Source organism: Culex pipiens, chromosome 1 (genome assembly GCF_016801865.2).
Source record: "Culex pipiens pallens isolate TS chromosome 1, TS_CPP_V2, whole genome shotgun sequence".
NCBI classification, from domain to species: domain Eukaryota; kingdom Metazoa; phylum Arthropoda; class Insecta; order Diptera; family Culicidae; genus Culex; species Culex pipiens.
In genome coordinates, this window is record NC_068937.1 from 129,271,636 (window position 1) to 129,292,495 (window position 20,860).

The window sequence follows — 20,860 nt, forward strand, 5'->3', positions numbered from 1 at the left end:
ACATGGTGTATCCTGCTGTGTTAGGGGGACACCACAGGAGGGAATGTATTTATTCCTCGTTTGATGGAGAAATTGAGTTATTGGGTTCGGGTTGGCTTAGTTTGGGCACAGATAAGTAGACGTTATTCCAAAAATATGCGGCCATTTTGAATCGACTTGATATTGTGGTCACATTTATTTGTCAAAAATTTAAAACTTTCCTATCTGATAATCTGTGATAAGAGTAAATTGGTTTGCTACGACGGTTGTTCGTGAAAGCTTTGAAGCCTCGTAAATGGCAGAAAATTTAATAATCGAAAAAAGTATGAAAAAGGTGACAGTTGTATTCGGATTTTTAAGCGAAGATGGCGTTACGAATCGAGCACGCCCAAATGCCAAAATTGCGCTTTTTTGTAATGTTGGTACCACTGAGTGATTTTGACGCCATTCGTAACGTCATCGTCGCTTAAATATCTGGATAGAGCTTTAAGGTGAAACGGGACGTCATTTTTCAGAATGCAAAATGGCAACTGTTGGAATATAACCTCACTCTCCAGGTATGGTATTTACTACTAGAATCGTGTTCTAATCCTGACCAAAGGCTAGAGTTCGTTGAGGTGCTTTTCCAAAACGGAAAACGATGTCTGGAAAAAAGACAAGACTCACACCTGTGCAATAAGGTGGTACATTAGGCGTTTTTAATTTTTCTTAATTATCTTGCATTATGAAATTGTTTACCTAACAACTTCTAGGAACTTGTTTTTGAATTCAGTTTCAGGAACTTGTTTTTCCAGTTTCAGCCAATAGAAGATGACTTGTTTTCTCCTCTTCCAACTATACCCGCATTACTCTCGACGCGATAAAACTTGCCCTGCGCTGAACTGATTTCGATGATAACGAGCAGCTATCATGCACCTGCTTAGTTCGAATCCACGACCTCTACCAACGCTTCGAAGCGTGAGCTTTTCGCAATTCTGCGCCAAAGAGCCATGAAAAATCATTCCACCGTTAATAAAACATCCGAAAGCAATCAAAACTCAGTCCTGGCCCTTTGGAGCGCCGGTTTCCACTCTCTAAATTTCTATTTCACCGAGAGGAGACACCTTAATTGCTTCCACAGTTTGTTTCGCAGTAATTTTTGCTTTTTAAAAAAAGTGACGTAAGCGCCTTCTCCAATGTTTGGTAGAAATGGCGTTTACGTCACATTTCCGCGAATTTTCTCGCATCAGCGGGTAATTGAGTGATTATGACAAACGCTGCTGTCGCAGCACTTCTTCTTAGTCGCTCTGGGCTCTATCGTCATTTCCAGAATAATGATGTTCTCTTCAAAGGGACGCGCGTTTGGTACTTTCCGATGCCCCGATGTCGTGGCATTCGACGTCGTACAACCAGCAATTTAAGCCACCCTGCTTCAGTGCATTCCACTTACCCATGTTTTGGTGTAGAACATGTTGTGTGACGTAAGCGATACTTTATAAACAAAACTAATTATGCTTATTTCTTTAATTTATTGCATTGCTTTGTAATTCATCGCATCCACTGAAAAGATTAATATAATCATTGACATTCGGGACCCGTGATGGAGGGGTAAGCGTGGTTGCCTCTCACCCAGTCGGCTTGGGTTCGATCCCAGACGGTCCCGGTGGCATTTTTCGAGACGAGATTTGTCTGACCACGCGCTTTCCGTCGGATGGGGAAGTAAATGTTGGCCCCGGTCTAACCTAAAGGGTTAGGTCGATAGCTCAGTCCAGGTGTAGGAGTCGTCTTCTTGGGTTCCCTGCCTCGGTGGAGTCGCTGGTAGGCAGTTGGACTCACAATCCAAAGGTCGCTAGTTCGAATCCCGGGGTGGATGAAGCTAAGGTGTAAAAAGAGGTTTGCAATTGCCTCAACAATCAAGCCTGCGGACACCTAGTTTCGGGTAGGAATCTCGCAATCGAGAACGCCAAGGCAATGCTGTAGAGCGAACAATTTGTTTTTGAATCACATTGAATGCAACAGTGCAAAGTGACGGAAGCGTCAAAGTTAAACAAAGTATATCTTGCACTCTTCTCTTTCTTTCTACCATTACCAACGCCCCTGGAAAAGATGTATTGGTTGACGCGTTTGGTGACAAACCAACTGTCATTATGTGTTATAATCCGACTGTGGCAAAAGATGTCAGAGAACTTTGTTTTGGGTGTAAAAATTGTAAACGTTGAAATAATGGAAGGAGTTTAGCGTCAATTGTTTTCATAGTGTTCGTTAACAACTTGATCCCAACGTTGACATTTACCGATTTATGCAATCTGTTCCCAACAGTACTCTGATTATTTATTATAATTTATACCGCAAAGCCCCCAAACCATTCCCGCCTAGCTTGCAGTCGTGGTCGATTGCAATTAACGGATTTCTTCTCGTTAGCTCCCGTGATTCACACGCTGCGTTGCATCGAAAGCAGTTGGAGACCCCCCTCCTACTGCTGTAAATACAAACACACTAATGTGGGAGGATATTTCCTCTTCATTGCTCTCGTTTCCTCTCATTTACACGACCAACGTGGTGTGATTTATCGAGGTGATTACGAGTTCATTATACTCTTCGCGGCCTATTTCCTCGCTGCTCGCAGGTTTCCCCCGCCCGAGGAGCAAACTGATAGTTTAGTTCAGTTCGTGCTTCCGCTTCGGGGGCCAAATCCTTTCGCCATTAGAGCCTCCCAGTCAACTTCGTCCCACACAGGTGAGGACCAGAGGTGAAATGGAGCGTTAAATGATGATTACTGGCTGTGTTTGGAAACATGTTAGTCGGGTAACTTGAAGGGGATCACTTAAGGTCGACGCTTCTGAGAATATGGGTGAGCTTTTAGTAAGGTTAGGGCATCTCCACCGGGGGTGATTTAGTTTAAAAACAAACGACCGGTAGATATGACCTTAATGATAAGTTCAGCAGGTTCACGTCCAAGTATAATGTGTAAATGATCGACACAGTAAAAATGATTTAAACGATTTTTAAAATTTGATGTGTACGGTGGAAATGCCCTTAATCTATCCCGTTTTATGTTTCATTTCATTCATTCAATAGGGCATCTCCACTGTAAATGAGTTTTTTTCCTTAGTTCAAAACTGCACGGTAGAGATGCTCTAAATGACCACATAAGTATGCACAGTTTTGTTTGAGTGCCTTTAGAGCATTTCCATCGCCGATTGTATGTTAGGTTAGGTTTGATACGCACGGTAAAAATTACTTTGAACTAATATCTTCCAAAAAAAAATGGTGTTTGCTCGGTGGAGATGCGCTCAACGGGCACTTGAAATTGCTGGATTTCATCCTTCAACAATGTTGCACTCCACGAAGCCAAAGTCAACAACATCCTCGACCCGGTCCGAGTCCAGCCAGCCATCCACAAAACCGCAAACGATTCTTCAGCCCGGGGTGGACGACCTCGATTGCACCTGGACACCCGTCCTCGTCCACTCGTTAAATCCATCCAGCAAACTAATTGCACTTCTCCTGGCTGGTCTTCCAAAGGAGCAGAGGACTGGCGCTGGAAGGCAACAATGAACTCATCAGTTGGAACCAATTGGTTTGTTTTATGGTTATCTTCTGCTTCTCCTTATTGCCACCCAATCTCGGGTTCGGTCCAGTGAAAATCTGTTTGCAAAATGACCCCGATTTATGGGTGAGGCTGTGTTGGGAAGGTGGACGATTAGGTTTCAAATTGTTTCTGACATTTTCTAAACATTGGTTGAAAGGTTTCTCGTTATACTTGGTTAAATCAAATAATTTCTGAAATTCCAAAATCCCAAAATTATAAAATTTAAAATTTTAGCAGGTTTGAGCTCAATAATTCAAATGTTAAATTTATAGATTAAACTCCTTTCTGTTTATGTTTTTAAAGTCCACGGAAAGCGGCTTATACAATTTTTTACAAAAAAAAAAAAAAACTTATAAATTGATCACTTGAACTCTCACAAACCACCCCAATCGAGAAATAGGGCTTCGATAAAATGTAATGAAGTGAAAAATCGGCCTATTGGACGGCTGGCTGAGGCTGCTGGGACTAATGAAGCTTACTCCCGTTTCTCGGTAGGAATTGAAATGAAAAACCTGGCGTTGCACTTGAATGCTTCGCAGAAATAGACAGAGAGAAAAAATACCCCGGCACTAAAAAAAAAAACAGATGGAAGCCTTCAACCGTAACAGGGTAAAAAGAACATTGTAACACTGCGCTGGTCAGTTGATTATCTGCTAATGGGGGTAAAAAGAGGAAAAAATCTCGTTACATGATGATGGCACTTCAATCCGAAAGGACCAGTCATTTTGAATAGAACAAAAAAGGGCAGGACTGCTGAAACATCTCAATCAATCTGTTCGGCTATTGTCGTAGATTCCTGGAAGTTGGACACACACAAAAAGTACCGTTTTCATCAGGACCATCAATCCGATTTGCTGTCCTCTAGCCCATTATGGTTAGATGCTTGTGAGCTTTCTGCGAAACAGCCGTGATCCCCGACGATTTTGGACAAGCTGAAAGTGACGGCACCATCAAAGGTTGATTGTCCTTTGAGTTGGGATGATTAAAATCAACCAGCAATCACGAAAGTGCCAACCAATGTTTTCTCGCGTGAAGTGTTTTTTTTTTTGCCAACAGATGGTAGCACTCCACTAACCCGTACTTGCATCAAACATTGCACGCAAGTTGATTTGCATTCAAGCAAGCCACTCAATCGTGTCTCTATACACGCAAATCTATTTCAGTTCCGCTCAAATTGAATTGCAAACAGATTCATCATGCATGCCCATGTTCAAACCGGGGTCCTGTTGCGTTTGAGATTTGAATTTCGAATTAGTATTCATAGCTCAGCGGGCACCGGTTGAATGGCTTGTTCGTCAGTATGCAGATAAAAAAAAAACGAGCGAAAAAAAAATGTGTTGGCCCTGGTCCAGAAAATAGTCACTAGCGTGGTTCACGTTCCTATGAAAAAGACAAAAGTTTTTATTTTGTCTTGCATCAACCGGAATCTCGTTCTTTTATGTCCCCAGAAGCACTCCTGAAAATTTGAGCCCATTTGGTAATGTCTAGGAGCTCCAGTTTTAATTTGAAATTTATATGGGATTTTGATTTATTTTCCATGGGAAACTATCTTTTTTTACATTGTATTAGGATTTTTTTTTATAAATCGATGAAATGACTTAATTCTTATAGTAGGAGATAGGTTTTGAACTGGGGAACAACTTTGTAGAACATACCAACAAGCTAGGAAGTGACCCTTTAAAGATACAGATACTTTTAGATGGTGGCTTTTGAAGGGGCCAGCCACCATCTAAAAGTATCTGTATCTTTAAAGGGTCACTTCCTAGCTTGTTGGTATGTTCTACAAAGTTGTTCCCCAGTTCAAAACCTATCTCCTACTATAAGAATTAAGTCATTTCATCGATTTATAAAAAAAATCCTAATACAATGTAAAAAAAGATAGTTTCCCATGGAAAATAAATCAAAATCCCATATAAATTTCAAATTAAAACTGGAGCTCCTAGACATTACCAAATGGGCTCAAATTTTCAGGAGTGCTTCTGGGGACATAAAAGAACGAAATTCCGGTTGATGCAAGACAAAATAAAAACTTTTGTCTTTTTCATAGGAACGTGAACCACGCTAATAGTCACACGAAAACGTAATACGACGTGCCCCAAGAGTTGGGAATTAAACTCGAATTAGTGTAGTGTAGTGTGGCAGAGCAGCTCCCTTCTCGCCCGGAAACGTCACCATCATACTTTGAATTAAATATTCCAAACAGGAAATGAGCTTTTTAGTCAAATTTCCTCCTGGTCTGGAGCCGACAAATACTGGGTTGTGTAGCGAAATTGCAAAGAAAAATTCTCGGATTTGGACCAAAACACGTTTTCTTCAAATTCTGGGAAGGGGTGGGGTGAGAAAAATACAATTTATTTTGTTAGTGAATTAAAACTCGGTTGCTCGATGAAGTTAAGCTCACGGACCGCGCGGGCGGTTTTCATTTTTTGCCTTTGTTTTCGTCGAATAAATTTCTTGCTGCTTCTGGGAAAAATGGCGCTGACGTGACCAACCTGCTGTAATTTATTCCGATATTTTTTTTGGGATGGTATGTTGAGACGATAAAAACTGATTTGTTTAGAGCAGCTTCTAATCAACTTTCTAAATAAAATTAACAACATCCTTAATCATTCAAAATTTTGAACGTGAAACTCATTAGAAATGCTGAGGAAATCAATATCGCGGGGGGTTTTGATAAAACGGTAGGGATACACTCACTCCTTTTTCTTTTTTTTTAAATAGATGAGCGGTCCACTAATATTTTGTCTTTGATCCAGAGTTCAAATTTGTGTCCAGATTAACATTTACAAGTTACACCCTTTTGAAAAGTTGGTGTTGAAATTTTATAAAGTACCGGTAGTGATGCTCTTAGCCGTCATCCATAAAGTATGCCACGCTCTAGGAAGGGAAGGGAGTTCTGAGCAAGCGTAACATTGCATGTTACAAATATAGGAAAAGTGTGACAAGGGAGGGGAAGGGGGTCAATTTTGGCTGATTTTAGCGTGACGTACTTTATGGATGTAACCTTATTTATATATTTACCTATGTATCACCTACAGGTTGACAGTTCGCTATTATTTTGTCTATTGACAACTGTTTTTTTTTATATTTGAAATAGGTACAATATTTTGTCAGAGATATTTAATTACGAGTTTCTAGATGAATTTTTCATGCTGGAAATTTGGTACAGATTTACTCCGAATGATCGAGTTAATATCCTTTAAAAGGTTTATTTTTTTATTTAATTTTACAAAAACATGTAACATGATTTGGGATTTCGGAAAAATTGTGGAAAAATATTGTGTTGTAATTTATTAACAAGAAAAAGTTTATTGATTCCATGAGGTAAGCTTAATTTTGTTCTACAATAATTAGAAAACAGGATTTTGTATGGAGGTTTTCAGAAAAGTTCAAATTTGATCAATTTATGGGCAATTTTTTATTTTTTTTTTCTGTTTTTCTGCACTGGATCAGAAAACGCTTTTAGAGTGATTCTGCATGCTCAAAATCCTTCAGAAAAAAACGAAATATTCATATTTAATTTTTTTTCTGAAAATCTAAAAGATGCCCAATGCACAGTGGTCCAGATCGCAAAATTAAGTGGAAAATGGATTTTCCGAAAAATTGTAAAGTTTTGGAGCTTTGGTGTCTGCAGAAGAGTTGTTGCAAATGGAAAGGGGCAACTTTTGGTTTGGTTGAAAATTAGGGTGATTCACTATTAGGGTTGTTTTGAAAATCTAACTTTTCAGGAATATTTTTGGGATTTTTTTTTGTCTTCTAAAAAGTTGTTGGGCTTGCCAATCCAAACAACTTTGTCGAAGACACAAAAATTTTATCTCGCAATCTACGCCTTCTACGACCAAATTTAGAAAAAGCATCTTAGCAAACCTTCAAAAATCAGTTGTTTTTTTTTTAATGTAGCAATTCAGGGTTAAGTTTTAGAGAAAAGTGTTATTCGGGGCACTTTTAGAGCTCTAAAAAATGAACATTTTTATTATCTGACAAGTCTATTTGGACTTAAGGGTCAAAAGTTACAGCCATTTTAATGTAAAAAAGATGCAAATTTAAAACTTAAATATCTTGAAATGGCGCATGCCAAATTTTAAGCACTAGGTTGCATTTCAAAGAGGAGATCCAGCACAACGAACGCTGAAAAAATCTCAGGGATGTTTTTCTTCAAACTCGAGATATCTCCATTTGAAAAAGTCTAATTTTCAAGGGAAAATCATATGGGACCACCCTAATCTGAATCTGCCCTCAGAATTGAGCCAAAGTGTCGAAAAATCGATTTTTGGTCATATTTTGGGTTTAAATGATAATTTTACATGGAAACCCAAAATATGACCAAAAATCGATTTTTCGACACTTTGGCTCAATTCTGAGGGCAGATTCAGATTCAGTGGGCAAAATTACTTGGAAAAACATATATTTGGAAAAAAATCGAATTTCGTTAGGGTGGTCCCATATGGCCCCGAATAACACTTTTCTCTAAAACTTAACCCTGAATTGCTACGCTAAAAAAACTGATTTTTGAAGGTTTGCTCAGATGCCTTTTCTAAATTTGGTCGTAGAAGGCGTAGATTGTGAGATAAAATTTTGGTGTCTTCGACAAAGTTGCTTGGATTGGCAAGCTCAACAACTTTTTAAAAGACAAAAAAAAATCCCAAAAATATTCATGAAAAGTTAGATTTTCAAAATCACCCAAATTTTCAACCAAACCAAAAGTTGCCCCTTTCCATTTGCAACAACTCTTCTCAAGACACCAAAGCTTCAAAACTTTACAATTTTTCGGAAAATCAATTTTCCACTTAATTTTGCGATCTGGACCACTGTGCAATGAGATTATTCTGAAAATTGGTAATTTTTCCCTTTTCTTAAAATGTTAATATTAAATTCACTTTTCAAGCAAGCCTGGCTGGCTGGCTAAACAGCTCAAATAACCACTTCTGGAGTTTTTTTTTTTTTTTTTTTTTTTAAAGGTTTTGAAAGGCTTTTTGGGTGTTTTTGAAACCGCCTTGAGTCAGGGGTATTAAAAACACCCAAAAAGCATAAACTGAAATTTGGTTACTCCACACTTTGCCTTTTACAATCCATATACCTGAATACAGACATTAGAGAGCCTAACAGACATGCCTTCAAAAGTCACATAAAATAATATGTTTTGAAAAATCTCAAACGTCCAGGTTTAATCAAAACCTCACAATATATTTTTTTTCCATTTTTTCTAAGTATTTTTTTTTTATACTCGGTCAGTCAAAATTCTTTCTCAAAGACCAAAAAGGTGCAATCCAGCGCATTGTTTTCTTGATCTTATTCCGCGTGCAATTATAAAAATCGAAATTTCTAATTAATTAATTAAAAAATCCAAATAAATTGCATGCAAGTTATTTATGGGAAATTTAGTTTTATGGAAGCCATTGTTTCGCGGTAAAAACAAGCCAAGTATTTCTGCCAAACACGCTACTTTGGTTCCAGTTTGACAAATCATTGCAGACAATGTTGCATGCAAGTCCTGCCTGCTACAGTGCTTCCATCTGTTGGCGAGAATTTACTAAAAAGTCTTAACTCATGAATTCACCTTAAAAAATATTTTATTTTATTTGAGACTGTTTGTCCATTTAACTGCACCACATCTTTGGGTCGAGCAAACGGCAGAACTCAAGTTCAAAGCCGGTGAGCCCAGTCGAAAATGCCATTAATAATTCGCCAAAATCGTGAGCACCGAAATCGATGACGGTGGCACAATGTTGGATACATTGTTTGAAAGTTCTAGCAAATTGATACTTTCAGGCATAATGATGTAATATTGAAATTGGAAAATGGGGGTGCAAGGTTTTAAGCCTTAGACAAGAGGAAAAACAATAATATTAGCTTGATTACAATGAAGAATGTATTATTCGTTACATAATACCCGAATGACAAACCTTTTAGTCTGAATAATCCAGTTCGCTAATCCCACCCCAACTGAAAAATCGATTTTGACAGGATTTGGGTCCCAAAATTGGCCCCAGCCCGTTTGCCCCCTGTGTTCGCCAGAAAGGATTTGCAAATAATTGCGAAACTCGCAGACAGGTAGCCAAATATTTAGAATTTCCACCCACCAATCACAAAATTGGTCCCATCGAAAAACCCGACTTTTCGCGGGCAAGCCGAAAGCTCGCGCTAATTAAATTCTCGAAAGCTTAAAACTCCTCCACTGAGTATTATAGTTCAGCAAGCTCGCTCGTTAAATTCGCTCGAGATGATTGATTTTGCATAATCAACTTGTTCACGGACTGGTGGCGGGCTTTTCCAATGGGCGAACGACGACGGAGCTGTCTGAGGTTTCACCGACTTCATCAAAAAGTGCTCAAGTTCACGAACGATGGCTCTCGGTTGGCTTGAAAAATGCTGATTCGGCAGAGTTTCTGGTCCTTGTTGCTCACACTTGAATCAAGATGCTTGTAATACCACCCGAGAGGAGAATGGTCGGTTTGATGGAGAGAGGGGGCAGGGGTTTCCTGAGCAAATTTTTAAAACTTTCTGGATTTTAAAATTACAAACTTTTTCTTGAAAGTTTTGCAAAAAGTATGGCAAACTTTGGTAATTGGACATTGGACATTGGACATTGGACATTGGACATTGGACATTGGACATTGGACATTGGACATTGGACATTGGACATTGGACCAGACATGCATCGGCACTATGAGCTCTTTTTAACGGCACTCAGCTTGTTCTAGATGGCATTTTAGTTTAAAGCAATGTTATGCTTGTTGCTAGGTAAAAATCTCTTGTTTTTGGCTAGAATAATGTGTAGAAAACATTGGTTCATTGGAAAACCCGATTTTAGCTATATTTTCATGTAAATGTTCTCTTAAGCTCTCAAGAAGAACTTCTTAAAAGCTCTTTGAGTGCAAATAAGAGTTCTTAACCTATATCTCAGTTGGGTTTCAAAATAATCTCTCGGGGTCTTCGGGAGCCTTAAAGACAAGCATAATTAGCGTATTCTAATCACTGGCACAACATGCTGGGTATCTTCTTCGTGAAATGCCAAACAAGTTCTTCTAAAAGAGGAGTTAGAGCGGATGCATGTCTGCATTGGACATTGGACATTGGACATTGGACATTGGACATTGGACATTGGACATTGGACATTGGACATTGGACATTGGACATTGGACATTGGACATTGGACATTGGACATTGGACATTGGACATTGGACATTGGACATTGGACATTGGACAGTGGACATTGAACATTGGACTTTGGACATTGGACATTAGGTAATAAATTGTGATATTTTAATCAAAACTGTAATAATTGAAAAAAATCGCGTTTAAAAATCTTGAAAAAGCACCCCTGCTTCCACTCCCTGCAGGCCTGGTGTGCAGGCATTCTAATGGGAATAAGAGAGCCGAGAATCACACAAAACCAAGTCACCACTTCAGCAGCAACAACGACAAGGAGTCAGTGTCTGCGACGTCGTAGTCACTGAATCCCTGTAACGTAGCGTAACGCTACACTCTGGCATCGTTACTCACACCTCACCCCCACCGTACGAGTGTGCGATGACAAAAATATTCTTTCTTTTTTTTGCTGCATTTCGTGGACACAAAGGACGAAGGCACACAATGAGAAGGACTCTTTCTGTTGACCGGAAAGTTGTGTTGGGATTTCTGTTTTCTTTTTAAGGGTAAAGGTACTTTCGCTGCTTCGAATGCTGGACTACGAAAACAAAAAGAAGATTACAGGAAACTCAAGTTTGCTTGTGTTTGTGCATGGAGAGAAACGCTGAAAGGAAAAGTTGAAAATTGAAGGTAGATACATAACCTACGATTGAATTAATACCTAATCTTTACAGGAAATCAAGTCATCGTACGAAACCCTTCGATTTACGATCATTAAAAAGATTTTCGATCGCTTTTCAGCAACTCTGAAGTTTAAAAAAGGTACTGCTAGGATTCTATTTCTTTTTGAAATCTTCACTACCTAAAAATGTCTACCAATCTTACGCTAGATAACCTAAAAATGCCCAACAACATAATTTAACCACTCTAAGATAAAAAAAAACTCCAGCCTGACCTAATACACACGTCACTACACCCTTAAAAAAAATCGACCATAAAATTGTGCTGATAAGGACCAAAGGTCAATTCGTTGGTTGGAAACACACACACCCAAAAAAGGCAAAAAACAGCTTATTTGCCTTCTCCAAATAAAATTGGGATATTTGCCCTCGTTCCACCCCTCACCCTGGTTCTTTCTGCGTGACCATTTTGTATCCCCCTTTCCCAACCTTCAAACTTTGTGGGGGCCATTTTTTCACCGGATTTATTGGCCCTCTAAAAAAGAGCGAGCGAGTACCAAAAAAAAGTGTGTAAGCTTTGTGTGAAAGATTTTTTTTTTTGTTCGAATCGAGAGAGCAAAATGAAACTCGCGAAAAGTTCACTTTTAATTAAATTAGGTGAACCCCTTGACCGGCCATCGGTATTCTCCGGGGTTTCCTTTTTTTCCCCCAGCTTTCCAAAGAACGAAGCTTTTTGTGGCCGGAAAAAAGCGATGGAAAACGAACGGAAACGGAAGTCACCGGACCAGACGGTGTTTGATGGTGCACTTTTTGCCTCTTCCTAAATGAATTACGCCATCTTTGTGGGTTCAATATGTTTTCCTCCGGGGTCATTTGTCAAAGTTGTTTTTCATTAGGGGAGGCTGTCTGTGATTTGTCAAAGTGACGTTTATTTATTCTCTCTTTTCTCTCGCTCTTTCATTTCAGGTACTTGCAAAGGATGCAACTGTGAGTATTGATTGATGATTTTTTTTTTTTTGCTTTTTTCTATTTTAATGAGTTATAAATGGAATAAATTATGTTTTTTTTCTAATAATCAAAACACTTTCATCAGATCTTTTTTGCGACTAAACGTATGAGCACTAGTTCAAAATCATGTATAAAGGAAAAGAAGTAATTTCAATTGGGTTTGGATTATTTTTTTTAAATGAAATTACGCCTTGGAAGTGAAACTCGCCTCATTACGCCATAACTGAAACGCAGAAACTTTTTTATCAGTGTATATTTAGGCAGTTTTGCATAAAATAGATCAGTCCTACAATCGAAATTAGATTTTCCGAAGTCTCATACAAATCATCGAACTTCGGACAAATGAGGCTTCGGATAATCGAGTCTGGACTGTTTGAAAAAAATGGGTTGTTAAAAACGGGGTTTCTGATTGATTTACTAAACTCAGAAAAAAAAATGTTATACTCCAAACGAAACAAGCCCACTTCTTATTAATCCTTTTTGTTTTGTTGCACAACTAAATGATCGGTGTGAAAAAGTGAATTAGAAATGAGTAGGTTTTGTTTAAAGTGTAGCAATGTTTTGTTTTTCCCTGGGCTTTGTCATAATGAGTGTCATAGGTTTGATGCTTGTTTGGCAAAGTGTATGATTTGATTCGATGTGGAATTAAAATCGAAGTGTTCAGTATATTGCTGAAGCTTCCATTTTTACACATGGACACCACTTCATGCTGCGAGAACCCACTTTGGCGTAGTCTCAGGGCTTAATCGATGGCCGGTAAGCTGTCATCGAGACAAGGAGGTTCTCTGATAGTGGAAATATCACATTTGTACAATGAACCGCTACATATGTGATTTTTCCCTATCTTAATGTGGGTGTCAGGTTAGGATGCGGGTTTTAAAAAAAATAGTTTTTGTAGAATTTAGGATTTTAACTATAAATATCAACTTTTTATACTTTGCCTTTAGTTATTTAGGGACAAAATTAGTAACAGTGAATTTAGTAATTCTATCAGAATCGGTGATTTTCATTCAAGTAGCATAAAAACCATTCTGATTTGTCAAAATTTCCATAGAGTCTCGATCAATCAATAGTGAAATGATATCGGACTAAATTCGTTGATCTGTTGAACTAACGGTTGTCGGATTATGATTGTATCGACCATTGTTGCGAATCGAGGATCTACTGGAATTCTGACGAACAAATGGTCGTCTCTTTTTCAATTCACGACTTGTAAAATATCAACTGTTATTTTTTTTTGCTTCTTTTTTTTTTAAAAGAAGCCAGACAGGTTTTAAAAGAAACGTTTTTTTTTTGGTTAATAATTAAAATGTCGGGGATTTGAGATAAGAGTAGCTTTCGGATAGGTTGCTTTCAAACTTGTATTCAATTCAAGTTAGGTAGTTATCCGCAAATGAATATTTGGACTTATATGAATAATTGAACATTTTGGACTTATGAATAACACACAACTGTGCATTTATTCTAGAGTCAGATCCATACAGCGTCAGTGTTTATTTGGTCGAAGTGTACTAATTCATTGGCAGATCAAGACTACTGACGGACGTGACAGGACGAGGGCCCAGTTTAGAGGTTTCGACATCAACGATGTGCGGCTGGATCACCCTCCCAAAAAAAAAAAAAGTGTAGCAATGTTTTGTTTTTAATCCTTCTCATCAATAAAATATGGAGCGTCCAATTTCCCATAACGGGAAAAAAATCCCTGGAATTCTCGGAATTTCCGGAAAAAATAAGTTTCCCGGGAAATTGAAATTCTCGGAATTCAAGCGAAAGCATACATTTTCCTAACTTTTTGGCACCAATGCTTTAAAAATTTACAAAAAATTAAATAATGAAAAGCTAACTTGATTTTATTCTTGATTTCGAACAAATCAGCTCATCTGTAAATTTCATATCAAGGTCTATTTCAGATAACAAGCATTTACAACTGAAAATTGATCTTGCTTAGGCCGTTGCAAATATTTTCCAAAGCTTATGTCGCCACCCCTCAGGAACACTTTTAGTTGAACTTTTCAGCACTTGTTTCGAAATGTAACACTTTTCAAATTTTTTTTTGATTTGAACGATTTATTGACGAAATACATGAAAATTTGACTTAAAATTTCACTCAATGGGTGTTTTTCGGAATTGTATTTTTTTATCCGGCTGAAACTTTGTTGGTGCCTTCAGTATGTCCAAAGGAGTCATTTTGCATCATTAGTTCGTTCATATAATTTTGCATACAAATTTGGCAGCTGTCCATACAAAAATGATATGTGAAAATTCATAAATCTGTACATTTTGAAGGAATTTTTTGATCGATTTGGTGTCTTGGACAAAGTTCTAGGTATAGATATGGACTACACTAAAAAAAATGATACACGGTAAAACAAATTTTGGTGATTTTTTATTTCACTTATTGTCACTTAAACTCATTTCGCAAAAAACACTATTTTTAATTTTTTTTTATGTTTTAGAGGACATCAAATGCCAACTTTTCAGAAATTTGCAGAATGGGCAAAAAATCTTTGACCGAGTTATGATTTTTTGAATCAATAAAGTTTTTTTTTTCAAAAAATCGAAATATTGGTCGCAAAAATTTTTCAACTTGAGTTTTCGATGTAAAATCGAATTTGCAATCAAAAAGTACTTTAGTGAATTTTTGATATAGTGCACCGTTTTCAAGTTATAGCCATTTTAGGTAACTTTTTTGAAAATAGTCGCAGTTTTTCATTTTTTCGAATTAGTGGCCATGGGCAAACGATTTTTGTAAAAATCTGTATGGCGTCATCCATAAAGTATGTCACGCTAAAATCGGCCAAAATTAACCCCCCCCCCCCCCTCCCCCCTATGTCACACTTTGTCACGCTGGCTCTGACCCCCCCTCAGAAAGTACGTCACGTCACCCCCTCCGCACTATCTTGTTTTTTTGTACAATTTAACACAGTAAAAAAATCATGGTAATATTACATCTGGGAAGGGGTACATCTTTTATGTCAGAAAAAGGGTGTAATTTTACCTCTGAAAATGAGTAATTTTACCACTTTTCTGGTGTAATGACACTTTTTGAGTCTAAATTGAGGTAAATTTACATCAATAAATCTGTAAAATTCAACTTTCAGAAATCACAGCTTCGAAATTTACACATTTTTTTACTGTGTGGCATGATTTATAAAAAGGATGATTTTGAAATTCGGAATTCATTCGAAAATGTTTTTAATTTTTACAGGTTGCGTTTGGATTTTTTTAAATTTTGTTCAATGTTGTAGTGATGAAAATCACCATCACAGTTTTTTGAAGCATAGTAATCTATCATCAAAAACTCTGTTTCATAAAGCCTTGAATCGTGTTTTATTTATGAGTAAAAGTTATCAAACATTAAATTTTTAAAGGCATATTTAAAAAAAAAAGTTCAATATTAAATAAATAGTCTAGCGTGACGTCTCAGTCTCACGTACCCCCCCTCTCCCCCTTGTCACACTTTGTCACACTTGCGACAACCCCCCCTCCCCCCCTAGAGCGTGACGTACTTTATGGATGACGCCTAATTGATTCAAAAAATCATAACTCGGTCAAAAATGTTTTGCCCATTCTGGAAATTTCTGAAAAGTTGGCATTTGATGTCCTCTAAAACATATAAAAAAATAAACAAAAATTGAAAATAGTTTTTTCTTGCAAATCAAGTTTTAGCGACAAAAAGTGAAATTAAAAATCACCAAATTTTGTTTTACCGTGTATCTTTTTTTTCTTTCAATGTAGTCCATATCCTTACCTACAACTTTGCCGAAGACACCAAATCGATCAAAAAATTCCTTCAAAAGATACAGATTTTTTAATTTTCACATATTTTTTTGGACAGCTGGCAAATTTGTATGGAAAGGTCGAATGGTCAAAAGGTCGAAAGTTGACAAATGGTCGAATGGGCAAAAATATTCTTGATTGTTGTGCTACATTTAAACTTTTTTATTTAATTTTTTCTAACATGAGCAGTTCTTTTAAAAAGAATAATTCTGACTTCAAAAAATATTCAGAGAAATTTTCTATTCAACAAAACCAATCTATTCATGATGGTTGTAATGTTTCAATGAGTTTTATTTTTTTTATACATAAGTAGATTTTTAAAAAACTTCCAAAAAGATCTGTAAGAATATCTATTTTTGTTAAATTTAAAAAAGCGTAAAACAAAATTCGACCTAATGTCTTTTGACCTTTATTTTTGTTTTTTTGATTTTTTTACATAGTTCTACTTTCCAATGAGATTCCAAATTGACTAAAATAATTTTTTTTGGCGAATCGATTATAGTCCGTTTAGAGGCGGAGTTGGATAAAAAACAGGCTGAATATTTAATCTGTGTAGCCAGATTGTCAATTTTGTAATTCATCGAAATGGTTGTGTGGTTGCTTTGGGTGTTTATAGAACAGTGGGTTTGGAAGTCATTTTGACCACAATTAACGACTTAAAGCTTAAACAGGGCTGCCAGGTTTTCGAAAAAAAATGAACTTGTCTGTTCCTTTTTCTGTTATGTTTTGACTTGAAAATGTTTTAAAATCTCAAAATTAAAAAAATATTTAATTGGAAATTATAAGGAGTGTTTAAACAATTTTCCCTTAAGAAAGCAAAAGATTTCGTTAAAAAATTCTTAGATAAAAATCTGCACTTTAAGCTCGGAACGTTAACAAAGCGCTTTTGTTTCCGCCACAAAACAATCTCCTCCCACACATCTTTTATCACTCCTACCGATATTGAGCTTATAGAAAGCTCCAACACCTCAGCAAAAAAAAATATAAAAAAGAGAGCCAGGACCGTACCCTGTGTTGGTGTGGGTGTGGATCTCATAAATCATCTGGAATTTCCGCTGGGACCCATAATTCACATCATTATGGACGGCTGACTGGCCACAGGGCAACACCTCCACCTTCAAAACACGACTAGCTCGATGGATGGATCGTGCCGTGCCAAAGCGTCGCAAAATTGAGTTTTAAAGTTTTCACATTATTATACAAAAATAGTCTAAAGTATCTCGTCATTTGGCTTTTTAATGCAAAATTATGCAAAGTGATTCTACAAATCAAGCAAAAAAGCATCAACAATTCATCGCATGCATAATTTCCGGTAAGATTTCCTGCCCCGAATATGAAAATTATGGCTTCATTGTAGCCATTATTACATCGTTTATCTTGTCGGAAAACCCAAACCGGATTCAAAAAAATAAACGCGAAAGGAAAAACATTACGTTGTTTCCCGGCTCTGCGAACGCATTTCAGAAACACACACACACACTGAATTACACCTACACACACACACACACACCACACACACGAGTGGGACTCATAATAAAAGTTTTTAATTGCATTTACATTTTAAAATTTTATCATCCTCATACATCAGCCCGACACCGTCGGTCGGATCGCGCGGCCAAAGTTCGCCAGTTTTAAAGGGGGTTGGGCACAAGTGCCATGTTAAATTTCACACGCTAAATGGGGATTACAAACGAATAAATTTGTTGAGGAAGCCACACGCTCACACTCTGGTGTCGACTTTGAATGTCGGTTTTCGGAAGCAACAAGAAAAGCAGAAGCCAAAACTGTGAGTGTGTGGGTGCGCTCTTTTCTATGGGTTGGGAAATAAATGTTCCGGAATGGAAGACTGAGGGGACATTCCAATCAGAACGGAAGGACAATGGCGCGAAAAATGGTATCCTGTTTTCCACCACAGGATTGAGGGTGCACATTTGGAATAAAACCCGTTTTTCTCAAACTTACGACGATATTATCGTTATCGTCAACGATTTATTGTCGGCGGTAAAGTAAAATCATCCTTTCAAAAAACCTGGAGTCATTTCAAACTTGTACCCGAGCAGACGGAAATAACTTGGGAAGGTCAGTTTTTGATATTGTGAGAAGATCGAAATATGTTATTGGGATGATCGGATTAGTTGTTAAAATAACAAAAATCAATAACAAAGATTTGTTCGAAGAATAACTTAAACTGTTATTATGTTGTTATTGCAATAACAAACCAATAACACAGAAGGAATCATGAAGGAATAACAAGATTTGTCATTTTGTGCAGAGAGGTGGAGCAGCATAATAACAAAAAATGTCATTGAACTGGTATGTCTCCATAACAAAAAAAAAGTTATTGTTTTGGTTTATTTGTAATTTGCAAATAAACCTGCAGTTGCCATAACTCCTCTGTACTAGTCAGGGCTGCAGAGTCGGGTACCTCCAAGCGACTTTGAATCCATACTTTGAAGACAACTCCGACTCTGGATGCAGGATATGACGTCAACGACGACTTCAGCTCTCTAAAAATACCCGACTTCACAGATTCCGACTCCAAGTAAAAGTTGCTGAAAATTTGCTGAATCCGATGCAGTCTCCGAGGTCTCACTCCAGCTCGAACTTCAACGTCAGCTCCGACTTCCTGGCTCTGTGAAAATAATAACAGCTTTTTTTATTCACACATCAAAAATTCTCAGTAAATAAATCAATTCCGTTAGGGAATATGACAAAATAAAAAAAAATGAACTCTCAAAAGTTAACTTTATCAGAATAATTTTAGCTGGAAACCCCATTTCATGGTGAAATAAATGACCCCGACGAAATTGGTCAAAATTATCCCATAGTTCTAGCCAATTTTAGCAAAGTCCCTTAGGGGGTATATCAAATAATTAAAAAAATCTGTTTTAAAAATTTCAACTTTTCAGAATAATTTTAGCTTAAGGACCCCATTTCATGGCCAAAATAATGACCCCGACGAAATTAGACAAAATTATCCCAAAGATCTAAACATATTTAACAAAAGAAAAAATAATAACAGATTGTGTTATGGACACTTAGAAACTTTTCCATTTGTGCGATTTATGGTAATTTTATTTCTTAGTCAGTATACCGAACGAATAACAAATTTTGTTATTAGGAGAGTTTATGAAATGTATAACATTTCCTCTTATTAGCGTGTTATTAAATATTTTCAATATAATATCACTTCAATACCAAATTTTGTTATTTTATCAGAAACTGTTATTATTTTTTCTTCTTAAAGTTGAACTTCAGGATAAAATAATAACACTTTTTGTTATTTTAACAGGATTTGTTATTGAAATATTATTAATTTTGTTATTACCGTCTGCCCGGGTAGCAGCTTAGCCAACCTTGCCTTTAATCGGGCTTCGATTTGAAAACTCGCCAAAAATCAATTTTTCATCCAATTCTTGATCCTTAGAAAGCATTGAAACGATTGTTTGTAACAAAACACACACGTTATGCTTATTTTTAAATAAAAAAAATAGGAGATATTTGATAAAATTTAGGCCAATGTTGGCCCCGAAACTATTTTTTTTAAAACATTTGCAAAGTTACATGAAACAACAAAATTATCAAACATAAAACTTTCCAAAAAATTATAGGTATTTTTTCCTCAATAGTCCTCAACAATACCTACAACTTTGCCGAAGACACCAAATTGATCAGAAAATTCACTCAAAAGTTACATCTGTTTGAATATTTACGTACCATTTTTGTATGGACAGCAGTCAAAATTGTATGGAGACTGGTATGGGTGAACCAATGACACAAAATAGCTTATTTGGTCATAGGGAAGGCCCCCACAAAGTTTGAGCCAATTAAAAAAAATACAAACAATAAAAAAGGTCGAAATCGGTCGATTTCGTAGAGTATTTTCAAAACGTCAACGTTAAAGCTAACGCAATCGGTGACGATGACGACAGTATTATCGCTTTCCTTCTAACGTTTATGGATAAATTCAATTTCCACAGCACATAAAAGCACTATTTCATTCTCTTTTCCCCCCAAAAAAAGCCTGTGTCACTATGCAAGAAACGACACTTTTAGCGGTGTTCTACAACCATTTCGAATCGACTCTCGTGGTAGGGCCCGTTTTGGCCATTTATCACCCGGCTGCTCTCAATAAAAGAGGTCGGGATTCTCCTAATGGTTCCGGCGTGGTGGTGACTACTGCTACAAGAATTGTGGGACGTTCCCAACATGGTGATTTGACATTTATGGAGAAATTGGTTTAGGGAATCTGGTGAAATTAAAATCTTTCATATAAAATTTTAATGACTAAAATTTATAAAAAGAAATATTTCCAACAAAGTAATAAAACTGTACACTGTACACCCTACCTTCAAAAAAAAAATCCCACAGCACTCTGGTTTTGAATTTATGAGCCGTTAAAATTTATTATCTGCGAGTACGTTCACCAACCATGTCACAGACAACTAGACGTGCAAATACGTCAAAATTTCCACCCTCATTCACAATTCCAATCGCCTTATCCAGTGTTCGGTGGCGCTCCTTCCGGTTTCAATTTCAGCGGCTCCCAGCTGCGAAAATAAAAGTCAGAAAGCTTCCTTGTAAGCCAATAAAACGTAATAAAGTTGAATTGTGTTTCAATTTTACCAGATAAAGAGGGTGGAGGGCGCCACCTTGACTTTGTCAAGTCAGAAAAAAGTGTTGAAATTACGGCGATAATTCATCGACGAAGATGTGAAAGGAAAATTGCACCAATAGATGGCGGTACAATTCA

General features: G+C 37.1%; 1 protein-coding gene across 1 annotated transcript in view; it reads left to right on the forward strand.

Moving 5' to 3' along the window:
• Window positions 1–12,143: 12,143 nt before the first annotated feature.
• Window positions 12,144–20,860, forward strand: part of LOC120424279 (uncharacterized) — a 63,547-nt gene continuing 54,830 nt past the window's right edge. The window contains exons 1-2 of the mRNA XM_039588349.2: window positions 12,144–12,161; window positions 12,216–12,306. Coding sequence (XP_039444283.2) covers window positions 12,144–12,161; window positions 12,216–12,306 — 109 coding nt within the window. The remainder of the gene's footprint in view (window positions 12,162–12,215; window positions 12,307–20,860) is intronic.